This window comes from Hirundo rustica, chromosome 7 (genome assembly GCF_015227805.2).
Source record: "Hirundo rustica isolate bHirRus1 chromosome 7, bHirRus1.pri.v3, whole genome shotgun sequence".
Classification (NCBI taxonomy): Eukaryota; Metazoa; Chordata; class Aves; order Passeriformes; family Hirundinidae; genus Hirundo; species Hirundo rustica.
The window spans coordinates 6,599,419-6,626,510 of record NC_053456.1 but is presented as its reverse complement, the minus strand read 5'-3'; the positions used below and the strand labels follow the sequence as shown (position 1 = coordinate 6,626,510).

The following is a 27,092-nucleotide window of genomic DNA, read 5'->3' as shown; positions in this document are numbered from 1 at the left end:
AGCTAATGCCTCCTTGTTTACTTGTATTAGTGATTAATATGTACTGGCTGATAGCTTCGCTTTCAGAACAAGGATTGTGTGTTAGAGAAAAGGATAAGAGAAGTACATTATGACTTGATGACATATTTCAGATACTCTGAAGGAGAAAAGATCCATCAAAAGAGGCAGAACCATTTCCAAACAAATCCATGGCAATAATTAGCACATGTGCATGTATTCAGAAAACGTGATGAATATGTATTAGTTTCAGGAATATGACCTGGTCTCTTAAGTTACTGAGCATGGCTTTGGGAGAATTCCCCATGCATCCAGTGCTGCTAATAAAGTAATGTCAGCTTTCTAGCCTGTCTTAATTGGTTGGAGAGTTTATTTCCTGGGTTTTGGTGACAATTGAATTTATCAGAGACACTTTTCTAGTCTCTCTGTCCTTTAAATTGCTGGAGGGGCTTTTTCAGAGGCTTTAAACCCCCAGGTGTTCAATATTATGATGTTTTTATGCAACGTTTTGAAGTTAGTTTGAATTTTGTTACTGTGAATAATGACAGCATACTTTTGTCACTTCTCTGTTCTCTTGCGTGATGGTTGTTCATGATGATGATGGTTCCTTCACAAGAGAGATTCCCAGTCTCTCCCCAAGAGATTTAGTTCCTTTAAGAACTTCAAAGAATTCCTACAAGCTGATTGGCTTCTTTAGAAAATCCTACCAGTTTGGTGAGAGAGGGTTTCCTTGGACAGGAAGAATCGTCATTATCATTTTGATGGGTTTATGTTTTAAACGTAGTTAACTCTTTATTTAAATTTCAGATTGCTTGTTCAGTGTAGAATTCATACTTATTAGTCATGAAACACTGAATCTTCTCCACATCCATTTATAAATTTAGGGCAGTTTGAAAGTTTCATATTTGGTTTCCATGAGACTTAATCTACTCTTTGTGATTTACCCCTGTAAAACACCGTATGTATTTGACACTCTTAATATTCCCCAGCCTTTGTGCACCCTTCTAGCTCCCTGGTGGACAGAATTTTCATTATTCAGCCGTGTCTTGAGAGGTCTCTGAGAGCGTGACAGCTCTCGAGCAGTGATTACGTTTGTGTCACCATCTCAATTGTCATACCTCACACATTATTTTGCCTCTAAATGTACAAAAATACGCTGCATTTTGGCTTACTTTGGACTTGACGCTTCCACAGATAAGCGCTCAGATGACAGGACTTCTCAGCTTTACAGTGTGCATTTAGGAGATACACAAAGATGTATCCCAGTACTTGCTTTTCTGAATTACATTTGTCAAGCTTTGTAAAACCATTGCTTTCTGAATTTGTCAGTGCAAGGAAGCGAGGCTGGGTATGGGCTGTTTTACATATGTTTTGCAGTCAGAGCTTTCAAGCCATGAAGCAGTTGAGGACTCTGAATCAAGCTCTTCTGTAATGCAGTTGGCCTGTAGTGGTGCTTAATTTCACTCAGTGCTGATTTTTTGGTGTTCTGTGAGGGCACCTGAATGGTCCAAAGTTGCAAAATGCTGTCATTACCTTGGACTGGCAAACTGTTGGTAAAGCAGAGTTGTTAATTACCACCAGCTTCTACACTGAGAAAACTAAAAGCAGAGTTTAGTCCTTGATGAGCCGTGTTTCCACCACATACTTTTGTAGCTTTTATATTTAAATTTTTCACCCACCAAACTTAAAATTTCTCCTCTTCATACTGTGTCTTCTTGTCAACATTGTCCTAGGGAAAGACTTCTCAAACAGTTGTCACTTGATTTCTCTGATGAGAAAGGCCTTATCATGATGCTTTTAGAAGTAGGTGGAAATGATTGATGAACAGTAATAACAGTTCTGCAGTCAGTGATCAACAAAAAGTACTTTTCTGAATGGCATGTTTATTTTAGCTGCTGAAAAAGTGTTTCAGAAGAGGTTTGTGTAGCTGTTACTCACTGTTATATTTCCATTTTGATTCTGAGGAGACATAATTTGCCTTTTTTGAAGTGTGATTACCTTCCATCCTCTGAGTCTAGGTTTGCAGTGTGGCCAGCGGTGTGGACGGTGCAGTCTGACGCATGTCAGGTTTGCGTTACTCCCCAGCAGCTCATGCCCTTGTCTCTTGGAATCCGTCTTGGAGAAAGTAACGTTCAAGGGGTTTAAGATAAAAGAATAATTATATCTGCTCCCAAGTGAGCAACTCAGGAAGCAGAGTAGTTGAAGCAATGTTAGTATTTCGTTTGCAAGTCACATTTCTTGCTTTATTTGCATGTAGCCTTTCTATTTATAAATGCCATTTTTGCACTCTCTCATTTTCTAATTCATTCTTTTTAATGTCTAGAATTTGATTATGTCTCCTGATCATTTTTCTGAGGTGACTTTCTAGAATATAAACTTTTTATAATCCAAAATAACACCTGTCTGTATGGAATGTGGAAATTCAGGACTATTTAATTCCAAAAGGACACAAATGTTGGTGAACTTCAGGTGAAGTACAAGGTGCTAATAGTACTTTTATGGTACTTTATAGATGATTATGAAAGCAGTTGCTTTTGACTTGAAATAAATAAGGAAGTAAAGGAGTAAGATTTTGGTTGGATAAATTATCCTTTTTTTTTTGGATAATAAATGTTTTATCTGTGCTTTTAAACTCTGAATTTGGAAGGAAGTCAGTCATGTGCCTAAGTAAGCCAGTTAAGGCTGTGCATGGTTAATGTCATTTTAAAACAGCTAAATATTCCATAAAAGGTTTGTAAAATTGTCATTGCAATCTTGAAGAGAAGTGCAATTTTAGGTAATCTTGGTTTTGTTATTTCTAGCTGCTTGTTCCTCAGATTTTTCTTGTTGGAGTACGTTTGTGTCACCAGGGTTTGTGTCATGAACCAGTAAAATCAGAGGCAAGTGCCTTGGTGTTGCTACAGGTGAACCATGTCAGTAGTACCTGCTGCTTCCTTGCCTTCTCTTCCATTCCCTGAGCACTCCAAAGTTCTGGATGCATTAAAAGGCAGGCAGGCAGGATTAGGGTATCCTCTGGAAACCAGACCAGGCCACTCCTTTTACAGTTCTCTTGCTCATTTCCAAAGAAAAAGTTCGGAGTGGATCTTCTCTTGACGAAGCATAGAAGCTTCTCACTGTTTCTGATTACGGTCTTTTAGCCATTGCGTGAGGAACATCCCTTACGGAGTAATTCAAATTTGAAGTAAAAAAAAAAAATGGAGCAATTTTTTCCTTTTTGGAATAATGAGTTAATTAACAACAAGAGCAGGCACATGGAACGAGAAAGCATCTTTGTCTCTCTCTGTTGGTGTTTTATGTAACACTCAGGCCAGGACAGTGCCTGGCTGGTGCAGCCTCGGCGGCGCTGCCAGAGGGGCATTCAGGGATGGCTCAGCCCATCCTCCCCAGCACAAACGGGGCAGGCTGAAGGGAGAAACCATTGTTACGGACACTGAACACCCTCTGCAACAATTGATTCAGCAAGGAAGCTGTAAGAACTAGCACTCGGCCACCTAGGCCTGACACCTGCTCCCCCAGGGCTGGAAAAGCCAGGGTTTTCACCAGCCTGCTTGTCCTTTGAATGAACTTCAGTGAAATCGCTGGCCAGCTTTCACACGGGGCTGTGGAGGAGCAGTGCGCAGAATTTGCATGACAAAAATACTGAGGGAAAGTAGAATTGGTGAAAACTCACTTGCTGCCAAGAAGTATAAGCAACTTGTTGCCTGATTTTAGAGCTATTACTAAGACTATGTGCAAATATTGAGGGAAAGTCTTCTGATCTGTGCTGCAGACTGCACGTAAACACAGTCTTCAGCTAATTGCCTTGGAATGCCAGTAGTCTTTAAAACTCAAAAAAACATATGGCACTGAAAGTAAAGTAATCCTTGTGCACGAGCTAGGATGGTGTACTGTTTTTTCTTAATTTTTTTAAATGCAACATTAAAGCCACTGCTCTTCTCTGGGTCTTTTCCAAAGTGCCTTTAAAGCTTCGGGTAGGTGGAGCATTTGTAAATCTCTCATGGAACTCAGACACTGGGTATTTAGATAAGGGGTTGTGTTCAGTTATTCAGTTGGCAAGACTGCATCTTAATGAGGTGACATTCACCTCTTTCTTCACATAGAAGATAATTATTTTGCATCTTTGACCAAAACAGTGAAAATTTGATATTTCAAAATGATTTTTTCGTATTTTTAGGCCAAGTATTGTTTCGGTGTGCTGAGATTACAGCTGCCTGATGGCGTCCTGGTTTTTATCCAATTAGAAATTAAGAGAGCCTTGATATTGATTTCTTTATACCTCTACTATGAGTGCAAAAGCTGCAGTGTTCTTCCAATTTAGCAGAAAACCAAACTAGAAAGATCAAACATTATAGAAATCAAATAGAAACAAGTGAACTCCTTCTTTCCCTGGCTTTTAATGGTACGGGAGATAAAAAAACCAGCTCTGACTAAATATTGCTTCTTCAAATTCGTAACGACTGAAAATATCTTTTCCTTGCCATTACAGGATAAGAAGGCTTACCTGGATGTCATCCACACCTATATGGAGGTCCATGGAACTGTTCATGGCACAAGCACCATGTACATTCCTGGCTATGTGAAGAACCATGGAATACTCAGCGGCCGGGATCTGCAGTTTCTACTGAGGGAAACCAAAGTAAGTTTGTCGAGCAGGAGTGGTGGCAAAAAATATCTCCAAATGGAGAGTGTCTGAAGTGCGTGCATTTCACTTCCTATGAGTAAACTCCTGATTTGAAAGCACTGGGGAAAAAAAATTATCGTGGGTAAAGGAGCTTAAGCTGTGTTCTGTGTGCCAAGAATATGTTTTTCATCCTGCCTGTGTTTGGTGGATTGACAGCTCATCTTAGAAAATTGAGATGACAACCTACAGTCCCATTTAACAACCAGCCTGAGAAACGGGGATAAACGTATTTTTCATTTTCTTGAATGTGATATTCAGCTCAAGGAGATTATCAGCTGAGGACGTGCTCTGCTTTCCATCCCTGAGGTCAAAGTTAGGTAACATCCAACAGCTGCACAGCCTCCTGCTTGCTCTGCCCTCCCAGTGACTTTAACCCAGGGCCACCCTGCTCTCTCAGGGACAAAAGCAGAGCTGCACTTCATTTGCCATTCGTGTCCTTCCTCTGCTTCAGCTGCGTGCAGAGAGTGAGCACAAGAGCGTGGCTTTCTGTGATGGGCTTTGCCTCTGGCTCCAGAGTCAAGGGAGCTCAAATAAGGGACAGGATATACTTTGAAATAAACCTTTGTCCCCAAGGTTTTGTCGGGATTCTCTGCCCTTCCCATAAACTTTGTGGCGCTTTGCAGCATTAAAACACTTCAGTAGATCGCATTTAAATAGGATGTTTAAATTCAAGCTGGTGAAAGGAGGGGGTCGTGTGTTCTAAATTAGCAAAATCCGTGGAAGTGCACCACCGTTGATAGTTTCTTGCTGCGCACTTCTGCAGAAACATCTCTTAAAAAAAAAAAAAAAAAGAAAAGAAAAAAGCAAGCACCTCTTAGGCTTCCCACACAACTGCAGAGATCTCCTTTTTTAAGTACTTGGAAAAATTATGGTAATTTGACATCTCTGTGTGACAGCTGTTGGTAAATTACGAGTTTTTAGAGGCAACCACTGTGTGTATGTGCTTGGTGCATGCAGATGCACATAATGTTGCATATTAAAAAGTCAACATTTGCTTTCGTCATAGATAATCTGAGATTACACAGCTTTTGCCTGTGTGGAGTATGAAATCCCTGTGTTAATCATAATGTGGGAAGAATATTGACCTTGTAATAACCCCAGGCACGAAAACAGTGACTACCTACTAAAAAAAACATGTGTTCTCTTCACTGAATTAGTAAAATAAGCAAATGGACTTCCTGTAGAATTACCAAAGTCCCTACACAAATGTCAGTTCATAATAATAGTTATGTTTAACTCAGCCTCTAATTTTTTATCAGCCATCTTGCATGTATCACATTAAAAAGCTTGCCTTTCAATATTAACTAGGTATCTCATCTAGTTGTTATTGGTTGTATTTGCTATGCTCTAAGATGCAATGTAAAGCTACATTCAATTTAGGACAAATTCAAGTTGATGTTATGCAATTTAGTTGTATGGATTTTGTGACACAGGAGGTAGCAAACTCCTTGTACTCAGATTTTGAGCAGTAACTGCAGCATCAGGTAGATGAGACTGTGTTGGGATTGTGAAGTGCTCCTGAGATAGTAAATTGCTTATTTTTCACAAAAAGTATTTGGTGAACAGCATGGATCTGCACTGTTGTCAGAGTCCTGGAGCATTTTCGATTTTAATGATTTTTGTTCTATTGTTGTGCATTGATTATGGTTGTTTTTTTCCTTCATAACATCGGGGAAAATCCTTTTCAGAGTTTGCTGCATTTTTTAGTAGATGGCACTTAGAAAATCATTGATGTGTATCAGAACCCTGTATCAGGAGATCGGGGGTTTTAAAAATTGCATCTTCAAGCAGTATTTTTATATGGCTTTCCTGATCTTTTGTTAGCAGGTTTGCAAATGACAAAAGCTGTTTTCCTTTTAAGGAAATAATTTCTTTGGGATCCAGCCAGGCTAACAAAACTTTGCCTGATGATAAGCCGTTAATAGTCCATCTGCTTCTCCTAATACATAAGTATTGTCAGGGAAATGAGAGTGCAATGTAGTTCTGATTTTGCGACAAAGTGAAATTTAATATGGCTTATTGCATCATGCATTTTGCTTATTATTCCTGTCTAATATGGTTTCTAATACGGTTTCAGTATATCTAATTGAAAAGAAAAAGGAAAACAGCAGCATCCTGGGATTGGAAGTGGAAACTGAGATCTCCCAGCTCATTTGTTTGGATGTTCCAGTTGGAGGGGGATTGGGGCGGGGTGGGGTTTTTAATTATTTTTGCTGGCTGGTGCTTAGCATCTCTTAGGTGCTCTGGCTGTTGTGCCTCAGCAGCCTGTCAGTGTTGATCAACAGGCACACTCGCTCCAAGTCTTCTTGCTGCCTGTATATTCCCAGGTCCTGATTTTGATGCCCTTTCAGAGGTAGTTTTAGTACAAAACACTGCTGACCTGTCACCAGTGGCTATCTGTTTATATCAGATGGATTATGGATTGAATTGCTAAAATAAGTGCAGGTTTCTCACAAAAATCAACCTGACTTGAGCAGAAGCTTTGTGCCCCGAGGAGCCCCGTGTGTTGTGTGTGCACATGCATGCAGTGATGTTCAAGGACACTTTTTAATCATAATCACTTTATTCACTAGGCAACATGGCCAGGGTCCCTTAATGAATTTAGTTAAGGGTTTTTGTCAGCAGACTATCTGTGTGCTGCAAGTGTGTGAATAATCAGGGCCATAACTCCGGGCTGGAAACATCTGCGGGTACAGTGCTCATCTGGAGCATCGTGGGGAGACAGCAGCCTTTGTCCTTAAACTTCCAGAAACCTTCAGGTGTGTTGAGACCATGGGCAAGAATTGTTTGTCATCGGTTGTGACCTCAACACTGTGTTAGCAGGTTTTTGTTAGGCCAGCTGACAGACATTCTGGTTTTCAGGAAGGGAGAGCTAAATAATAATTTAACAAATCCCATGGTTCAGCCTAGTCACAAGTGTCAGCTTATGCTGCACTGCTTCACTTTGTCCTCAGACAGCAAAATAGCAATAGGTGATGGGCTGAGTCCTGTGATTCTTACTCACAGCTTTGCATTCCCGAGATGTCTCTGGCCCTGCAGTAGCTGGGAGGACACAGTTATTCCGGGCAGCGTGCAGCTGCCGTCTCGTTCTGTGTTGCTGTCAAGCAGCATGTTTTGGAGGGGTGAGTTCTGCAGGCAGGAGGGGCTCTTTGAGGCTCCTCAAGGCTGGTTCAGCTGTGAGGAGCAGGAGGAAAACCAGCCATGTCTCCAGTTCCTACTGAGGAGATGCAAAGCCATTCATCACGTCGGAGCAGAATGGAGTAGGCGAGCTCCCAGGGCTCCTTGCCAAGGGGGCAGCTGGAGGAGTTGGACCAGGCTCTCTTGGAGGAGCCAGTGTCGAATTCTTGAGAAATATTTCTCCTTTCCAGAAAGTTTCAGAGGCAACTTTTTTTCCCCTCAAGTCACTGTGAATTTTTCAGAGAGTTCAAACTCTTTTACCAAGTGGGTTTTGCGATTTCTGTGTGGGGATTAATAAAAGTAGGAGCAACACCCCGCTTAGATGGTCACAGGCAAACAAACTTTGTTTCCATACTGCCTTTTATGAGGAAACATATATTTAGTTCCACCCACTTCATAAAATCAACTGAAAAGATATTTACCTAGTGATTCTATTGTCAAGTTGTTTGAATCACAAAAGGATTGACTTTTGCAGAAAGTATTTTGTACTGCTGAGAAGAATACAGCAGGATAGTTAACCTTTGCTATACTCCTCTTTCTGGAGTTCAGAAGAGAATGTATAAATTCAGGAAGGAGGCATATTAAAGTGGTGATAAACCTACCAACCAGACAAAATATAGTGCCGTAATGCTAGAAAGGGAAGAGATGATAAATGCTCCCGTGCGTGGAACTACAGCACATAGTCTCTGGAATATGAATTTTTTTCTAAACTATTCAGCTAGTCATAATTACAGTCAGTGAAGTAAAGCATTCACTCCTTATTTTATACTTTTGACTGTAATTTAGGAAGAAGACTGTTTACTTACTTATTTTAATAGTCTGATGAAAGAAAGAAAAGAAAAAACCCCATGTGCTTTTCATGGGAGGGGTCGTGAGTCACTTTTTGTGTCAGAGGTGTCTCTAATTAACTGCTGCACTGTGAGAGGACCCTTTACATTACAGCAAGAGCTGTGTCTTGGCTGCTGTGATGCTGGGTGGCCAACTCAGAAGTCTGACGTTCCAAACCAGAGGTTCAGTTCATTACAAAGGTGAAAAAGCTCCCGAGGAGCCTTTGTTATGAAAACCAAACTATTAAGGGTTTTAACTTTACTCAAGTTTGGCCAGTAATGTTGCAGAAATAAATCCCCTTCTCTGGTCTGTGCAGACCTTCAGGCACAGAGAGCCTGGGGCAGCAGACCTTGCTAAAAAGGAATGGGTTAAAAAAAACCCCACCAAACTGCTGTGTCCTTGATCATTCTACTTCTGTATTCCTTGGCAGCTATCTCTTTTAGATAAAGTTTTGCAGTGTAACTTCCTTCTGGCAATCAGCACCTTCCATGGGGTGTCAGCGTGCAGAGCCAGATGTGCCGTGTGCCCACTTCAAGCTCTCTAGAAAAAATAATGGCTCTTGCTTTCAGAAACATTGGAAAGGTGAGAAAAACACTCACAAACAGAATGTGGGGTTTTTTTCCAAGCACTAATCAACCAGTACAGCATAAGGCAATTCTCCTCTGCACAGATCACAAATCAGGGGAAGCACAGTGTGGTCTGAATCTTCACTGTGTGGGACACAGCCTTGTCTTCCCCACAGCCTCATCTGTATTGAAGGATGGATGTTTTCTTCTCTGGTACCTGAAAATGGGTGACTCTTATTTCTACTTCTCCCTAATATTCAGTCCTTTTTTCAGTAAGTGACTTGCAGTATTTGCTGCACACTCTTAGGAAATACCTTGACGGATTGTTTTAGCCTTTCTGGAAATAACATGCTGCATGTAATTCAAAGGATTAGCAAATGAGAGCATCATGAGTTACAGAAAAGGCCTGTGTTCTCTAATACTCGCTCTTTTAATCATAATGAATGTGACTTTCTTGAGGCATGTAAGATATTTCTGTTTTGTCTTTGTACCAGACAAAAATACTGACTCCCTAACCAAGGAACATTGATTGTAGAGACTCACAGAATGGTTTGGGCTCAAAGGGACCTTAAAGATCATCTCATTCCACCCCCTTCCACGGGCAAGGACACTCCATAAGGGACAATTTTCTGGAGAAGGGTCTGGATTGAGTTTGAGAATTTCAGCTGGTTTGATGATGTTGTGCTGGAGGGTGATAGAAGGGCTGAAATAAGGATTTGGGGGGCTGCAGGCAGCTGTGAGCCAGACTGCAACCTCAGGCCACCAGGCAGCACACAAACACACAAACACACCCCCTGTTCTAGGGATCAGACACATCCTTCCTTCTTCCTTCAAAGGAGCAGTGCTGCTTAAAGGTGAGGTTGGAAAATGGATGGGAACCAGGTGGCAAGCTATTTATTACAGATTAAGCGATGGCAGTGCGCTCTGTGCTGTCAAAACATAAACCCATGTTTCTTTTCCCGTGGAGCTTCCTCCCAAATAAATGGACCAGTCAGACACAGAGCTCAGCAGTGCACAGCAGCAGTTTATGAAAAAGGTGCAAAACTAAGCAAACAACCCAGCGTTCCCTACATAACAGACAAGCACGGGATCATAGGAGAATTGATACTTCAGAGAGGTTTAATTGCTGGTTCTCAGCTGGTTTTCTGCCTGAACTAAGGAGCAGTTCAAATAAATAATATTTTATGTGCAGACTGCACAAAATGGTTTCATGTCCTTAAGTCATTGTTTTCAAGAGATTACCTTTTTCTAAAGTCAGCATCTTTTGAGATTATATGTAATATGCATTTCTCTGACTGAAAGGTGGTAAATGTTATGCCATATATTAAAACAGAATTTATATAATTTCCCTTTAGTAGAAATAACTTCCAGATCTTTTGCTATCAGCACTGGAGACTTTCTTTAAGATATAAATCTGTGAGAGGGTTGAGAAAGTTCTCGCAAGCAGGCAACTTCTTTAACCTGAATATTGAGAACTGAAATTACAATATTCAGCTCCACGCAGTGAAAATTGAATGTCCTCAGCTATGCTGAGAAGTGTTAACTTGCAATTCTAAAATGAGCCAACTCTGAATTATTGTGTTGTTGCCATGAGTTGGGAGGATTGATGCTGCAATGCCCGTGCACGACAGGCCTGACTTCAGGTTTATGCATCAATGTTAGGATCAGAGCCTCCAGCTGTGAATGTTCTGTTACTGGGATTCATTTCCGTGTTGCAGAAGATTTCATGCAGAATGATATCCCTTGACCTCTTTGACTATGTGTCCTGATTGCACAGTGCTTTATTTTCCTGATAAAAGCAGTAACTATATATATAAAAATAAATAAATATATATATATACACATTGTTATGCAGAAGTACTGAGAAATTGCTGTTCCACCTCAGATCTTGTAGTCCTCCCATTACACACAGACATTCAGATGAAGATGAAGAATCCTATATTGAATTCAGGGGGTTCCATTATGTTTGGCCAGGAAAAGGGGTCGACATTCAGACAGCTCCAAAAAACCCCCATTTAATGCGTTCTCACTGGAGCAGAGCAGCGCCTTTGGCAGAGCCCCTGGGATCCCCGCTGGCGGAGGGAAAGCTTTGGGGTGGGTTCTTCTGCTCAGCTTTCCCTTGGGGGCCTTGAACCCTCTGAAGCCCCCGAGTCCAGAGCCGTGAGCTGCCGTTTGCTGCCACCTACCGTTTTAATTAGGAGGCTTAATTAATGTGCCAGGAGCCTGTCCTGTTGGCAAAGGCAGCGGCTGGGCTGCTTGGGGAGTCGGGAAAACACTGGCGCAGCTGTTCCTGGAGATTGTGCCTTAGACCCTGTACCTGTAGGAAAGCCCCACTTCAACGCCCATCAAACCACCAGTTTTTTTCCCCTGCCCAAAAAAAAAAAGCCCTAAAAGGATCTGTTGTTGCCTCAGCTCCGTGAAAAACCCACCTCAGCTCATGAGAGATGATGATTGTCAAATGTGTTTTACAGGACATTCCGTTACCGCTTGGGTGGGAGGTGGTGAGCTGTTGAATTTCTCCCACTTTCTTCTTTGCATCGCATTTTCCTCAGGCTGGTACATTCAGAATGGGGTTTTGTTTCTTTTAAGCTAGCTCTTAGCTTTTTTTTGTGAATAACAAAAAATTTAAATATCCCTTGTTTTGTATTTTTCAGCTCTTTGTTGGTCTTGGATTTCCATATGAAGGGCCAGCTCCCTTGGAGGCTATTGCCAATGGATGTGCTTTCCTAAATTTAAGATTTAACCCACCAAAAAGTAGCAAAAACACAGATTTTTTCAAAGGCAAACCTACACTCCGAGAGGTAAGCTCTGTTAGTCTTGATAATGTTTTTATTGAAGATGCTTGTGGTTTTATTTCCTTTTAGTAACAGAGTGTAGGAGAAATTGCGCTGATGTTCAAGGTTTATTGCCAGAGGTGTGCAACTGTTTTTTTCTTCAGTCGTTGATGAGAGTGTCAGTCCTTATTTTTATAGGAGAAATAAAATGGTGTTGTTAGCACTCTTCAAGCTTTACCTCTAGATTGGCTCGTAGGTACATTCTGCTGCTTCTAATTGAGACATCATAAACTGAAGTTTCACTTGGAAACCTGATGTTCTGCCCAGGAACAGATCCTGTCATTTTGATACATCATTTGGAAGTGTTTTTCTTTTATTGAAGAGACAGACATTGCAGTGTACTGTGCAGGAAGTAAATAGGTGTTTAAGTGAATTATGAAAAGGGAATCTGTGGGTGGTTACGTGTGTTTTGGGATTTTTATTTTTTTTTTCCTTCAGAAAAGACCTGTTTGAGGCACTGTTGAGTGAAGGTATTTATTAATTGGTCACCCACTGTGTTTGTGGTTGAATGCTGAAGACTTTTGGAGAACTGACTCTTGAAGAAAACAGGAAAACCAAACTCCAAGCTTTCAAAGCAGTCAGTGTGTTTAGACTCTAGTGAGAGAAGACTGAAGCGAAGTAAACTAACCCCACATCCTTGCACTGAGTTTGGCATACTTTTCTTTTACTCAGTGTGGGTAAAATTCAGCTTATAACTTGTGAAAATTTAATAGTCACAGAACCATCTCTGACATCAGCACTCATGTCTGTGGCCATGGCTTGCTCACAGGTGTGTGTACATATATTCTTTACATATTTACATCAAGGGAAAGCTCTCAGGTAACACGCAGATGGTGAGAACTTTGCACAGCCACCCTTCCCAGTTCAGGTTATTTTTGGGCCATATAAGTTGTGTCCTGAGCAGCATGCACCAGCTGGTTGATAAGGAAAAGACAGTTTCCCATTTTCAATCAGGAACATAAATTCCTTATATTTTTATGATCCACAGCTGTAATTGCCTTTTTGTTATACACTGAATCCATGCCCTGTGCGAGCTGGAGCTTGCCCCTTCTCTCAGTCTGCGTGCTACCAAGGAGACAGCAATAGGTCTGTCAAAACTTTCTTCTTGGGCTTGACCCCTTTCAAAACTTTTCTTCTGGGAATCCCTCGGGTTTTGTCTCATTTCCAGTTGTTCTGTGCCCAAACACCATAACTGGTCAGGCTCAGTAAATAATCTGAACTCATCTAAGTGCTTCATAGGAATTTCAGGGCTTGCAGTGCCCTGGTAAATCCTGATGGCATGTGTCAGCACTAACAGAAAGGCTGTGTACCTGCCTTGTACAGAAAAATAATCCCTACTGACTGCTCTAGTCCAAAGTACATCATGTATATCCAGCAGGAATTCTGCTGCCTTCACTATCCTGAGAGAAACCTTTTCTCTGACTGGTGCTCACAACTGCATTTAGATCTGATTGCCAGTAATCCATGTGCTGGTTCTTTGGGGTTAAGAAAGCCCTTAAATGCTTCTCTCCATTGTTCAAGTGCTAAGGAAGAACAAAAAGAGCTCGTGTAGTTCTGTGACATGATTATCCATACAAGAATTTGAATATAGAGTCTGTGTTTAGTGGTCTTGTAAAGTCACTTTTGCAAGTTACTATTCTCCACGAGCAAAATGCAATGGCTATTATTTTTAAATGGATTTTTTTAATATTTTTGACAGTGAATGCAACTGTTCGTTGTATTCACTTGAGGAAAAGATCAAGTACAGTGGATCTCCTGGTGCAGGAGAAGGTTCTTCCCGACAGACACTGCTCCCTGCATCAGATCCTCTGCAGTGTCTTTTGATCAGAACGACAGCATAAAGAGGCAGCTGTACAAACATTGCCCATAAACAACCTATCCTGTGGGGGGGTTGGGTATTTATTGAAAAAGCAGTTTTCTTCTGAGGCTGGTGTAAACCACTTTTCTCTTCATTTGCTCCCTTTTGTGTGTCCATGTGCATGTTCTCACTCCTGGGTGACAGGTCACAAAAAATACTTACTGGGCTGTCCTGCTACTTCTGAAAGCAGCTCTGATGCAGCTTTTCTGAGTTGACTTCTTGGGTATTCATTGATATTGTTTTCTGACAAAGTGGTGAGCAAAATATTGGTTATCACTCCTGGTGTGGTCACATTACTCTTCTGCTCTCAGTCATGAGAGTCAGAATTCCTCCTTTGTTATGACAATTATTCTTTCTTCACTGTTGCACGCAGAACTCTGGAAATGTTTGAATTTGAAGGATGCAGGGTGAGGATGGCATCTCTGGGAGCCAGCCATGCAGGTCTAAGCAGGACTTGTGGCAGTGAGAGGTTGTGAAGAAGGAGGGTGGCTCTGTGAGTGAGCTGTGGGGCAGCAGGATCGTGGTGCCAGTAATTTCAATTTCAGTGAACATCAAGTTTTCTGTGATGTGGGTCTGTGTGAGGATTGAAGCCACACATCAGAGGTGCACGTACCTTACTTGTGATCTGTGTTATCTGGTTTTCAGTTGTCCAACCAAATTCACTCTCTAAATTTACAGAGAAAATCTGAAAAGGAACTCAGAAGGAATGATGCTGACTGTTGTGTTCTAACTGAATTTTTGCACTATCCCAGTGCATTTCATCCAAAACCTCTGATTAAGAGAGTGAGAGGCAAGGATATCTTTACACATTCATTTTTACCAATATAATTTCTTCTTCCAGTTGACATCTCAGCATCCCTATGCTGAAGTTTACATTGGGAAGCCCCACGTGTGGACTGTGGACATCAATGATCTTGCTGAGGTTGAGAAGGCCGTGAAATCAATTTTGAATCAAAAGGTGAGAAATGTGTCTCCAATTTGCTATCAGCACTCGAGGGTGTTGTGTGCAGTGCACATACAGCGCTAGTCCACTGAGTGCTGCATTTTGGTAGGATATTGGAGAAAATATGGTTATTACATATCTCTGGTATCGAAATTCTCATGTTTTAGTACTGGATATATCAGGTTCTTACTTGAAAAAAATGTGTGGGTGAGTATGTATAGCAGTGAGAATTTCACATGTGAATTATACAGCAATCTGTGTTTTCTGTGCATTCAGTGAGGGAGTTTCATTGTTGATTCTGGGAGCATTGCAGACTCTGCACTGCTCCACTCTGAGTTTGTAGCCTTGAGATCCTCCCAGAAGTGCTTGTGCCCCGACAGTGTGGAATGGTAATGAGGGCACTTCAAGGGGGAGAGGAGTATAAGGGAATTTTCAAAGGTATCACATTCTGTTTTGTCACTTCAGCTTCAGAACTGCAACTTAGAGCAGGAGCTCTGGAATCCCAGAGGGTCTCAGACTAACCTTACATCTGCCACTTTGCAGTGTACCCTGGGGTTCCGTAAAGATAGTCATGGAGCAATTCTTACTGCCCTTAAAAAAGAGAAAAATCAGCTAAAGCTGCTGATGGTTTTGTAAAATTATTATATGTTAGTGAGTTTATCAGTACTTTTGTTGCTATTCAAGCTATGGAGTATTTGGAATAGGAGCTGCTGCCACAGAAGCTGATTGAAACAAAAACCCCCCTAACCATAACACTGTCTCCACAGATTGACCCTTACTTGCCCTATGAATTTACCTGTGAGGGAATGCTTCAGAGGATGAATGCCTTTATTGAAAGACAGGTATGAACTTTTTTGTGGATGACTCTTGGATTATATTGGAAAGGTAGGACCATCTCCATTTTAAAGCTTCTCAGTGTTGCTGCTGTCCAGGTAGAAATAGTAGCTGTGCAGACCTTGGCATTATGTGAAAGCAGAAAGGCAAAGCCATTTTTCAGCGTGTGTGTGACTTCCTGAGCTGTGTACACACATAAAAGCTTTGGATCACGAAGGAGCACTTAAATACAGAGGTACTTTTTGGTAGAATTGCAGCCTCTGGGCAGATTTTTCAAGTATTTAGTTTCAATCAATAACGATTGAAATGGTTTGGAAGCCAGTTACTTAAAGGACTTTTGGTCCCTGTGCATTACTGCCAGCTGAGAGCAGCAGAAGGTGTCGAGTTGGAGTAATAAACTGCAGAGATTTACACGGGATCCTGGTTTCTAGAAATTGTGTGCTTGCTTGGACTTCTGCCCAAGCCAGATCTGTTGCAGTAGCCAGCTCTGCCTTTTGTTCTGGCTGCTGCAGAAGAGAGATAGCAATAACCTTTATCTCTGATATGTCATTTAATTGCCAGGATTTCTTTCAAGGGCGCTGGACATGTGTCTGTACTTGTATTTCTGAAGGTGGCTGCTATTAATGACAGTCCTAAAGAGTAACAGCTCCAGGTCAGGAGGGCAGTTAACACAGCGTAGCTATTCCCACTTTCCTGCCAATAAACACTTCAAGCTTTTTGCTGCTGTATTGATGACAAAACCTGTAAAAGTATCACTGCTGCTTTTGATTCTTCTACCCAAGTTAGCTATAATTGGGAGTTCTTGTCAATCAGGAAGAAAAGGAGCTCAGTCTAAGGGAGAAAATGACAGAATCAAGAGATGGCACCTGTGGCTTAAACCTGTCTCTTCCCTCTGGCCCTCCCCCGAGGGCTAAGCCCTCCCTCGTGCTTCTCAGAAATCCACAGAATATTGTAATTTTATTCATTGCTTTGACTAATTGTCAAAAGTCGGTGGTGTTTCACAGCTCCCAGGATGTTCGAGCACAATTTTTAGCTGCATGTGCTTAGCGCTTTGCCTAATGAACATGTCAGATGAACCAAAAATAAGAAGCAAAAATAAAGACCGAGACCTTATTTTGACGAGTTTGTGGTGGAGGCAGGAAGAACTGAGAAAGCAGTACAAGCTTGAAATGGGAGCAAAGATGCTGGAATAAAGAATTGGTCTGGTTCAGAGGTTGTGTGCCTTGACCACGACAGTGGGGTCTTCAGGGGGTGTTTGTGTGAAGAGATGGGGCCAGCCACTCTCCACTAGTCACTGGGCACAGTGAAAGCGTGGCATTTGAGGGAGCTCCCCTTCTGGGGCTGAGGGTCAGGAGGGAGGACAGTGGTCACAAGAAAGGTTTAGTGAACTCCCCTAACCTTCAGACCCAGCACCTGGGCTGGAGGCCTTTCCAGTGAGGTGAGAGAGCTGCCGTGAGCTGTGCTTGCACACCCAGCGGTGTTAAAGCAGCTTTGTGTCCGAGCTGCTCCACGCTGCCAGCAGCCCAGAGGGGCTCTTTGGTGCATCCCTGGCGTCTGCTGAGCCCAGCCCTGATCCTGTTGCTCTGTGGCTGCACACAGCTGTGTGCTCTGCAAGGCAGCAGCAGAGGGGAGCAGAGGGAGGGAGCGCTTCAGTTTTGGCTCTGGCATCAGGAGCAGCCGGGCAGCCCCAGGCAGAGCAGCAGGGATTCCCTGCTGCACAGCCGGGAGCTGCTGGACGGGGCAGGCTGGGCTGATGGAGCACACACGCTGACTGTGAAAGATGGGGCCAAGCAGAGAACTGCATGGGCCAGCAGAAAATGTTTGGGGCAGGACTCCGTGAGCTCAGAAAAATGATTTGGCTCAGCGAAGATCAGCTGAGCCCCAGAGCTTGGCAAAGGGAGGGAGAACAATCACCCAAGAGCAAGAAAAGACAGATGAAGGAGGACACTTCCTTTGTGGTCTCACCTTAAAATTTGTGGGTCCTTTCAACTCATGATTTTCGTGGTTCATGGCTGTACTATATTACATTTGTGGTGAGACCTGGAAGTATGAAAACTTCCTCCTTCAGCAGAGGAAATCAAAATGGAATGAAAAACATTCAAGCTGCTATTGAGAAGTGGTAAATGAATCTGGGGGCTTTGGGTCAAAGGGATCAATTCACACAAGTTTTGGTTTTGTCTGGAGGAAGCAAACCGTGATGGACCAGGCCCAAATTATTTGATCCCCTTTTGGTGAGTTGCCAAATGATAAAATACAGAGTATTGTGAAATGTTGTCCAAACACATCATAACAAAACATGATCTGTCACTGCAGGATTTCTGTCACGGGCAGGTGATGTGGCCCCCATTAAGTGCCCTTCAAGTAAAAATTGCTGAACCTGGAAAATCCTGTAAGCAAGTTTGTCAGGAAAGCCAGCTCATCTGTGAGCCTTCCTTCTTCCAGCATCTTAACAAGGACAAAGCTCTGCTTAGGTGAGTATTTATAGCACAAATATGTTGTCTGGTCTCTTTATTGCACCGGTTTTTAGCACACTTGGAATTTAAAGCAGGAGTTCTGTGAGAAGGGAAGGTGTGGAGAGCAGCTCTGGCTGCAGCAAGCTGTGAGCGAGGGCCTGGCAGTGCTTTGTGGAGTGAGTGGTGACAGCTGAGAGCTCCCTGCCAGGGGCACAGGGGGCACAAACCTGTCACTGTTGTCCTGGGTAAAGGATTGGGAGCTCTGTACACTGCAGGTGTTGGGCATTAAGGAAAGGAACGCTGCTTTCGGGTGCTGTCTCTTTGGCAATGTGTCTGTGCTCCTTTCAGAATGAAAACAAAGTCCCCAGAACCAGGCTCCCACAAATGGCTCTTAGGCAATCTGCTTTCCAGGTTTTCTACCCCCATTTTATGCTAAATTACACTGTAGAAGGTTTTGGGGTTTGTATTTTCTTTGAAAAGTTGTAATTTCCAGTGGAGTTCAGAAACAGCTCATATAAAAACTTTCTTCTCTAGCTGTCTAGACAAAATCATAATCCTGTGGAAAAACCCTGTCTGTTAAGCACTGAGAGTTACCAATGTTTCCAGAATAAGTGAAAAGCAAGGCTCTGCTGGAATTGCTACCCTCGTGCTTCAGCTTTGTGGTCAGAAAATGGCAACTGGCATTTTTCATTTTCCTGCTGCCTGGCTCCTGGGAGCTGCAGGTTCTGTTCCTGGAGCCCAGGAGCAGCATCCCTCATCCTCACAGTGCAGCTCAGCCACCTCCAGCTGCCCAGTGGGCTCTGTGGGGCTTCCCTGGGGAAGAGACTTCCTGAAATCAAAGAGAATATCTCCTGATTTCAGATCCTTTGAGTCTGTCCTACTGAAAACCCACGGTGTATTTAAATATTATGTTTTGGGGAACAGTCAAAACCACTTTTTTTTTTTTTTTTTCTCTTGAACTTCTTTTATTAATCTTTAGGAAACAGTAAAGCTGTAAAGGCTGCACTGCCCTCTGCAGAGAGAATCAGTACAGCAGAAAAGTCACGTTCTGGGAAGCTGCACTTGCAAATGCACTCGATTTAGGATCTAATAGAGCAGGGTTTGTTCTTTTGAGCGAGGAAGGATGAGAACTGCTCCAAAGTGCCCTGAACTCAGGTGTGATACAGATCACGTGCTTTGCTTTTTAGGCACAATATCGAATGTCTCACCGCGGAGTCTGCAAACGATATCCTGGTCCCCTCTTTTGATGGAAGGAGGAAGCACTGTGTTTTCCAAGGTGACCTGCTGCTGTTCAGCTGTGCTGGCTCCCACCCAGCCCACAGGAGGATCTGCCCCTGCAGGGACTATATCAAGGGGCAGGTTGCTCTCTGCAAGGACTGCCTATAGCAGCAGCAGGGCTGCTCCCAGCTGGGGACACCGGGAGAGTTCGGAGAGGAGTTCCTTAATACTTCCTGCACTTTGGTCCGGGTTTTCTGCTGCAGGCAGAGCTATCGTTGCAGAGTTACCTACTAAGAGAGGAGGGATTCATAATAAACAGCTCTAACTGATCTTTTCTTCCTGTACGGATGTTTGCAGTGTCACTCTTCAGATTCCCTCAGCTGTTTGCGAAGAGAAACGAAGTCTCGTGTTCGACAGTGATTTGAAGATGACCGCGCAGAATAGTTTGTAGAAAATTTCCAGACCCATCAAACTTCTGGTTTTGTTGTTTGGGTGAAGTGTTTTCTATTTTTTTAATGAGTTAGGACATCCCCCATCATGGTTAGCTAAAGGATCTCAACTTCATTCCAGTAGAAAATTGAGAAAAGCGTGCTTGAGGGAGGGGATGCTGGGGAAGGAGGACTAACATTTTATTCAAGGTGCACTGGGTTGGGTACAGCTTTGGCTTGAGTGGCTGCAAAGTGGTTTTTACTTCACAAGAACTTGGAATCATGAGAGAGCTCTGTACTCTTGCTATCGGGTTATTTGGGCCCAGTTTTGTTGTATTTTATTTCTTTTCCTTTTTTTTTTTTAAATTAAATCTTTATATACAACAAGGTGTTGTCTGCATCCCAGCTGCTGCACCAGAGCAGCCTAAGCAGAGTGTCACAAATGAGCAAATAGGCAGTTGCCAGCGTGTGACACATCTTGGTGACTGCACAGCTCCCTGGGGTTGTGGCGTCCTTCAGTGTGGAGAAGCTACAAAAACACACAACCATTTTTGGAATGGACTCATCGCAGTTTACTGGTCCCATTTAGAGAGCAATCCTCGGAATTTGCCCACGCTTCTGTTGTAGTCTGTCTACTAGAAATACCGTGTGAAGCAAAAAGTATTCAGCATCCTTGGAGCAATATTATCGTTAGAGCCTCCGTCTGCTACGGCTTCCAGTAGTTAAAGTGTTGCTGAATGACGTAGAAAGGTTAAACTAAGCTAACTATAATTATTGTATGGTAGAAATGTAAAATGTCTTCATAACTAGCTAGGTTTTTAAAGAGAATTTTTTTCTGGAGAACAAGAGGAGACAAAGAACTGAAAAGAAAAACTAATTAATCCTCTTGGGTTCTTTCATTGTTTTTCTGGTTTTAGGGGGCTGCTTGTTTCTTCCCTTTTTATCAGGCAAAACAAATTTAGAAGAAAACAATTCAGAAGTTCAGAATTTAAATCAAAGTTGGTTGGGGTTTTTGGTTTTGTTTTTTTTTTTAAGAGAAGCAAGTTAATTCCTCTAAACTGCCTTCTTTTTACAGAGGTAATTTTTGTTATTTTCAGCAGGTGACATGCTTGACAGCACCATTTGCAGGCAGGAAGTTACATGTTCAGATTTGTGAGAAACAAATCTGCAGTCAGAGTCTGTAGGTTTGCCCTTTGGACATGCTCTCACCATGCTGGATCAAAGCCTCAAATCATCACAGATTTTTATTTTTTTTCCATAAAGATTTCCAGGTAGCAATGAAAGGCACAGATGCTTTACATTTTCCTTTCTCAGACGTATCTGCTTGGTTCAGATTTTCCTTGTGAGCAGTGTTCATTATCTGTGTGGGAATATTGATTGGACGTGGTGACCTACCAAAGACCAGGCAAGGGAGATGCTACTGCTCCATGGACAAACACTCCAGAACAGTCTACATTTTAATTTTCTCTTTAAAAGCAGTGAATGAGCCTTTTCAAACATTTGGTTTCCTGCCTCAGCACTCCTGACAGTGATACCCTGTAACAGTCCATAACATCGCTCTGCACAACGCAGGAGGGTGTTGAGTATCCAAAAAGGGTCTGTGGGAGCTGTTGAACAGCAGGGTCACCGGGATCTGGGTTTGATGATGTGAAAATCTGCCATATTTTAGATTAATTTTCCAGAAACGCAACAGCTGGGTTCTCTAACGGGAGGCAAAATTTTTGTATGAGACGAAAACAAACGCAAACCAGTATGAAAATCCCTCCAGTTGCCACAGCTCAGCATTTGCTTCAGTCAGCACAAATGTAGTTTACTATAGTTTCACTGCCCTGGAACAACTGGGGGAGGAAATTGGAAATGGGTCTGAGCAGGCACAACAATTAATTCTGTATTTATATAAAATATCCCCTGCATACCTGTGCGTATTTGTGCAGCTAGAAAACCCTGCCTGTCACACAGTGTATGAGCTTCCAGCTGGTGCTGAAAGTAAAGGCAGCAGCAGGACTTGTCTTCACCAGTTCAGCCTGAAGGTTTTCAGGCAGGAATTGATTTTGGGCTGGGATATCACAGAATTATGTTGGAAACAAGGATTTGTGTGCACTTAAAGGATGCAAAACCTGTGGGGTTTGCTGTAGTGTAATTCTTTGCTGTAAATACATGTTTGCTTGGTTCCCCCTGCTGTAAGGCCCACATGGCAATTCATACTGCATTTGATTTTGCCTCTAAAACTTTAAAGATGGGGAGGGGTTTGGTATTTGTTATTATAAATTTTTTCTGGTCTAGTGCTTTGCTCAACGCTAAGTTTGCCTTTACCACAGCGGGGAGAGTTTACGACAAGCTCTGTTTTTTTCATGCTGTAGCACTGTTTCTAGTCTGCTGAACTGAATTACTGCATTCTGGCAAAAATGAAACAGCAGCACCGATGCCGCTTGCATTTCAGCCAGGGACAGAATATCCAAATTGGCTTCAGAGTCAGTGGTCTCTGATCTTATTTCCACTGAAACCTATAGAGAAGACTCACTAATCTTGAGGAATAACAAATCAAGCCCTACAGCTTCAGTCTAAATTCCTGTAAAAGGAGGCTGTCATGAGAACTGTGAGTGCACAGACCCTGCAAGCATTGCTCACTGAGCTCCACACAGCCGCCTTCCCTCGTGCAGTGAGAATTTAGTGAATCCTTCTGCAGATAAACACTCAGGCAAATCCATGTGGGACTAGTGAACAGATGGGATTATTTACTAAAACATGTAGTAGATACCCACGTTTCAGGCTAGCAGGCAGCTTTTCCTCCGAGTTCCATTACTATTTTCCCTCCTAACAGAATAATAAAGGTGTGGTCCAATTCTTGCACTCAAGCAAGGACAACAGAGGAGGGACCGTGCTGCTGTTTTCAGTCTGACAGTAGAGCTTGCAGCTTCCTTTGCTCAGAAGTCAGGTTTTTGCATGACTGCGTTTGAATATATTGATCTGCGATTGATGGGGAAAAAAATTGTCAAAAGTTGACTACAAAACCATTTTACGAGCTTTTAAACATATCTCTCATATCAAGACATTCTTTGTTTTAAAATTTTGTATTTTTGTATGTGACCTAGTTTTTTTTCAAAAATCTTGTTCTACGGGATTAGAAAACTTGAGAGAAGCATTTACATATTTATTAAAATTAACATAAAAGGCTTGCCTTTGAAAGGTAAAGTTGGTAAATACACACTGTTTAAAAATGCCAATAAAAACCTCATTTATTTCATATATGCAAGTTGATTTGCACATGTATAAATAGAGTTGCTTTTTGCATTTTTTGCTTAGTTTCTATGTTTCTTTTTGTAATTTATAGTTGCGGCAGTGTGTTTGCTCGTTTATATCAGATTACGTTTCTACAAATATTTAATGTTTATGTGCCTTTTTTACTTTCTTTGGGGTTTGGATGAGTGTTTGGAATATGGGCACTGTCTGAACAAGTATAATGGAACACTAATTCCGGGTAAATTGTGCTGATGACTCTACAACTTAGTGGTGTGAATTTTGAATGTTTTTAAGTAGTGGAGAAATCTGTTCTAAAATTATGTAAGGCTTAACAGTAATATAAAAGATGCTATATAACTTCTAATAATTCCTGCAAAACGTTGCTTCTGCAAGCAGAATGCGATTTGCTGAGAATCTGCGATTTGGCATGAGGGCTCCTGCTGGGCCGGGATGTCTGTTCAGTGACCAGGGAGCGAAGGAAAGCCATCAGCAAACATTCCCCAGGGAGCCCAGGAGAACAGAAAACCTCCAGGAGCAGTGGTGAGCAGGAAGGTCGGAGGTGCGCGTTGAGGTTTGCCAGGTGTTGGTTTTTCAGATGAAGCTGCGCGCGGGGCGGTTCCTGGTGCTAGCAGAGATCAGGGGCCTTTTATCACAGCTGAACAGGCGGCTCTCGGTGGGGAGGGACTGGGCAGGTCTTGCAGATGGATTTTCTCTTTTATGCTACTGCTTTTCTGCAGCAGTATTTTGCGAAGCAGCTGCTGATCAGATTTCAGTTGGGATGGGGTTGTAGCCAGCCAGGACTCTGCACCTTCCCAGCTCCACTCTGCTCCCAGCTACTTTGTGTCAGCTCTTGCACCTTGATGATTATCAAAAATTCAGACTCATTGAAATTTTCTCTTGATATCATCAGCTCCAAATCCGGCTGTCACGTTGCACCACTGGCCATTCAAATCCTAGGCAGCCTCCTTGATTTGTCCTTAATACGAAGGACGTACCCTCTCCTCTCAGAGTGCGCGGCCCATCTGAATTGCAGAGGTGATTTATGAGTTTGCAGCGCTGTTCACGTAAACTAAACCCAAATTGCTTTTGCTCAGAGTTCATTTCGGGACCATATTTTGCTAGTAAAATAAATTAAATGGGACGAATCAGGCTGGATACAATCTCATCCAAGCCTAATTAACTCCGTGACTCCCACTGGCTTCAGTGATAGCACAACTCCTCCATTAATGTTTCTTAAAATTAAAAAATCAGCCCTCCCTTTTTAATAAGTGTAAAGTGGTGTTTCTTCAGTGATAAAGAACAAACACTTGCAGGGCATATTGTCCACATACAGCAACCAGTTTTTCTTGCTGTCAGACCATAGGTCGGCTCTAAGTTGATGTTACTGATTAATTATTAAATTGCTGTTCAATCAACAGTTGGGAGTCTGAGAGGTGGCATTTTTGATTGTTTATTTTTAGAGAGTCTAGGAGTTACCAGTTTCTGATTTCCCAGCCTTTTTTCCAGAGGTGCTAGCATTTGGCATGGCTGTTTCCTTGTGATGTTTGTCCTGTAGCTGCTATGCCTTCAACTTCTCACTTGTGATCTCTTTGCATCTGTACTTCTCCTTTGGCCCCACTGTTGTAGGGATTGCTGTAAACTCAAGGAGAATAATGCACTGACAGATGTGTGTTCATTGGAGCTGAAATGGCCAGGGACATGGAGGATTTTATTGAGATCTGCTTTAATAATATTGCTGTAAATGTAATATCAAAACAAACCTTTTTATGGGCATTGACTTAAATCTCATCTACACATTTTCAAGCAGTTCTGTAGGGTTGTTTTTTTGTTTTTTTTTTTTTTAATTAGTTTGTGATTTCCAAATATAATTATATTTAAATGGAATATGTAAACAGCAACTCCTTGTATCAAGTTTAACATGTTTTCTGTAGGAATGTGGTGAGAATAGCAGAGGCTGGACCCCAGAGTGCCTCAGGTGTGAGGCATCATTCGTTGTTCTTTCTTCCAGGAAAAGCAACAAAGTGCAACCATTGCTGATGTGCCTTGCACGTTGGGACCCATTCATTCTTATGGGTGTCATCCTTTGCCTGTTCATGTAATTAGGAGCACACAAAAGTGTGTTTTAATTCAGCGGACCTCTCTGAAGAGCACTAAGCCACCTGGCTATTACATGAGTAAATAACACCAGGTCCTCCAAGTTTTGATAAAATGAGTAATAGCTTCACGCTCAACACACAGAAGCTGCTTTAAAGAATTAGCTGTGCTCAAGTGATGAAACCCTTCTCTCTGCGGGGCAGATGGGTGCCGGTGCCATTTGAGCGCTCTGTGCACGGGGCCAGAATTTGTCACCTCGTGTAAGGGCTGACAGAACCGAAGCACTGGGGACCCTGCCGTCCCCACGGCCACCAGAGCACGTGGCCGCTTCTGGTGCAGGAAAACACATCTGTACTGTCACTGCAAACAGCAGCCCTGGGTCCTGCAGGAGCCACCAAACCCTTGGCTTGAAGGAGAGCATGTAAATAACGCCTGGCATTTCCTGGAGCCATCCGGGCACCAAGTGCATGCAACAGGACCTGGCTCGGGCTCCAGCAGCTGCAAAGTAGTTTGAAGTATCAAATAGGCACACGATAAATCAAGTTCAATTGCTGTCTGAGGGCAGTTAATTTTAATAGTGTAATACCCAGAACTAATTTATGTTCGTTAACAGGTCTGTTGCAGTACAGTGACGGTGAAAAATGTTTTTTAGGGAGTCATGGGTTTAATTTGGTTTTTTTGCAAGGAATGCAGGAGAGGAGGAGGAAATGGCGGTTTTTACCAAAGGGAAAAAAGAGAGTAAATTTTGTGAGAAAAATTAGCCTGAAGATTCTAAGAGAGCTTAAAGAAAAATATCAGGAAATATTTACAAAGCTAATTTGGGCTTGGAGATCCCCCTGAGCCTGCTGAGCTGACCAATGCACAGGGATTCTCCAGAGTGCAATTTGGGGCAGCTCTTTGGGTTCTGGTCTGCATCATTCCCTGGAGGAGTCTCCCTCTTCTTGGCTGAAGAGGGTCGGAGTCTGAATAAGCCCCGTAGCAACGTAAATTGGGGAAAAAAAACCCTACTGAATTCACTGAAAGTAAAATAATTGCTTTTTGTAAACAATAATGTGGAATCAAGGAGGGGTTTTAAATGTACACAAGAAGTTCAGGATCAGGCTGGTACTATGGAGTGTTTGGTTTGAATTCTCCCCTAATAGGTTAATCCTTTGTTTTATTTCAATGGTTGTGTTCCACTATATTACGTTCAAGCAGTTGGATTCAAACAGAACAGAACGCAGTGGTTCTTATACTGCCAAGTTCCTGGGGTTCAATAGGATGGGAATTTTTTTTTTTTAATTTTTTTTTTTTTTAGAACAGTAAATGTCTGTACTTTAATGGCATAGAAAAAATGCTTTGTTTTCACTGTTGTAGAAAAAAACTAGGGAGAATTTATTTTTCAATAAACTTTTTTCTTGTGTGATTTGGATTTATGATTGCTTTGTGCTTAAATGGGGATTCCATGAGCTGCCTTTTGTCCCAACTTGCATTTGTGTGGCTTCCTCCAACTCTGCAGCTGGGTGTTTCTGCTGCTGCCCCACCTCTGCACAGGTAAGTCCCACACCTTAGCCAGAATTACTCAGGTGAGTAATGAACAGTTTGCTTTGTTTTGTTTTTAACCTAGCTTGGATAATAGATTACATCAAGCCTCCTTTCACAGCAGTAGTGAGGAATTCCTGCTTTGCTATAAATTTACAGCACACTGTAAATTTGGGAGAAAGGGAAAGTGAGACTGGAATTGCACAGTGGCTCTCGGGCCTGCAAGATGTACTGGCACACTAGGGAGGTGAAAGTTGGAGCTACACCGTGGTAAAACAGCAGCTTTGAGAGTATTCTCCTGCAGGATCCGCTTTCACACGCAAAGCACCCGGGAGCTTGTGAAACATTTGCATGTGGAACGAGGGCTCAGGAGTGAAGCTCCACCTGGGATCGGGGTGTGCATCCTGCACACTCGAGAGG

At 42.4% G+C, this 27,092-nt stretch overlaps 1 protein-coding gene across 2 annotated transcripts in view; it reads left to right on the top strand.

Annotated features, from left to right (window-relative positions):
- The window catches only part of MGAT5 (alpha-1,6-mannosylglycoprotein 6-beta-N-acetylglucosaminyltransferase), a 114,245-nt gene extending 87,684 nt beyond the window's left edge, over positions 1–26,561 (top strand). For both annotated transcript variants that reach the window (XM_040069317.2, XM_040069318.2), the window contains exons 12-17: positions 4,484–4,633; positions 11,904–12,050; positions 14,783–14,899; positions 15,652–15,726; positions 18,032–18,189; positions 19,359–26,561. In XM_040069317.2, coding sequence (XP_039925251.1) covers positions 4,484–4,633; positions 11,904–12,050; positions 14,783–14,899; positions 15,652–15,726; positions 18,032–18,189; positions 19,359–19,557 — 846 coding nt within the window. In that variant the 3' untranslated portion in view covers positions 19,558–26,561. The remainder of the gene's footprint in view (positions 1–4,483; positions 4,634–11,903; positions 12,051–14,782; positions 14,900–15,651; positions 15,727–18,031; positions 18,190–19,358) is intronic.
- Positions 26,562–27,092: the final 531 nt, after the last annotated feature.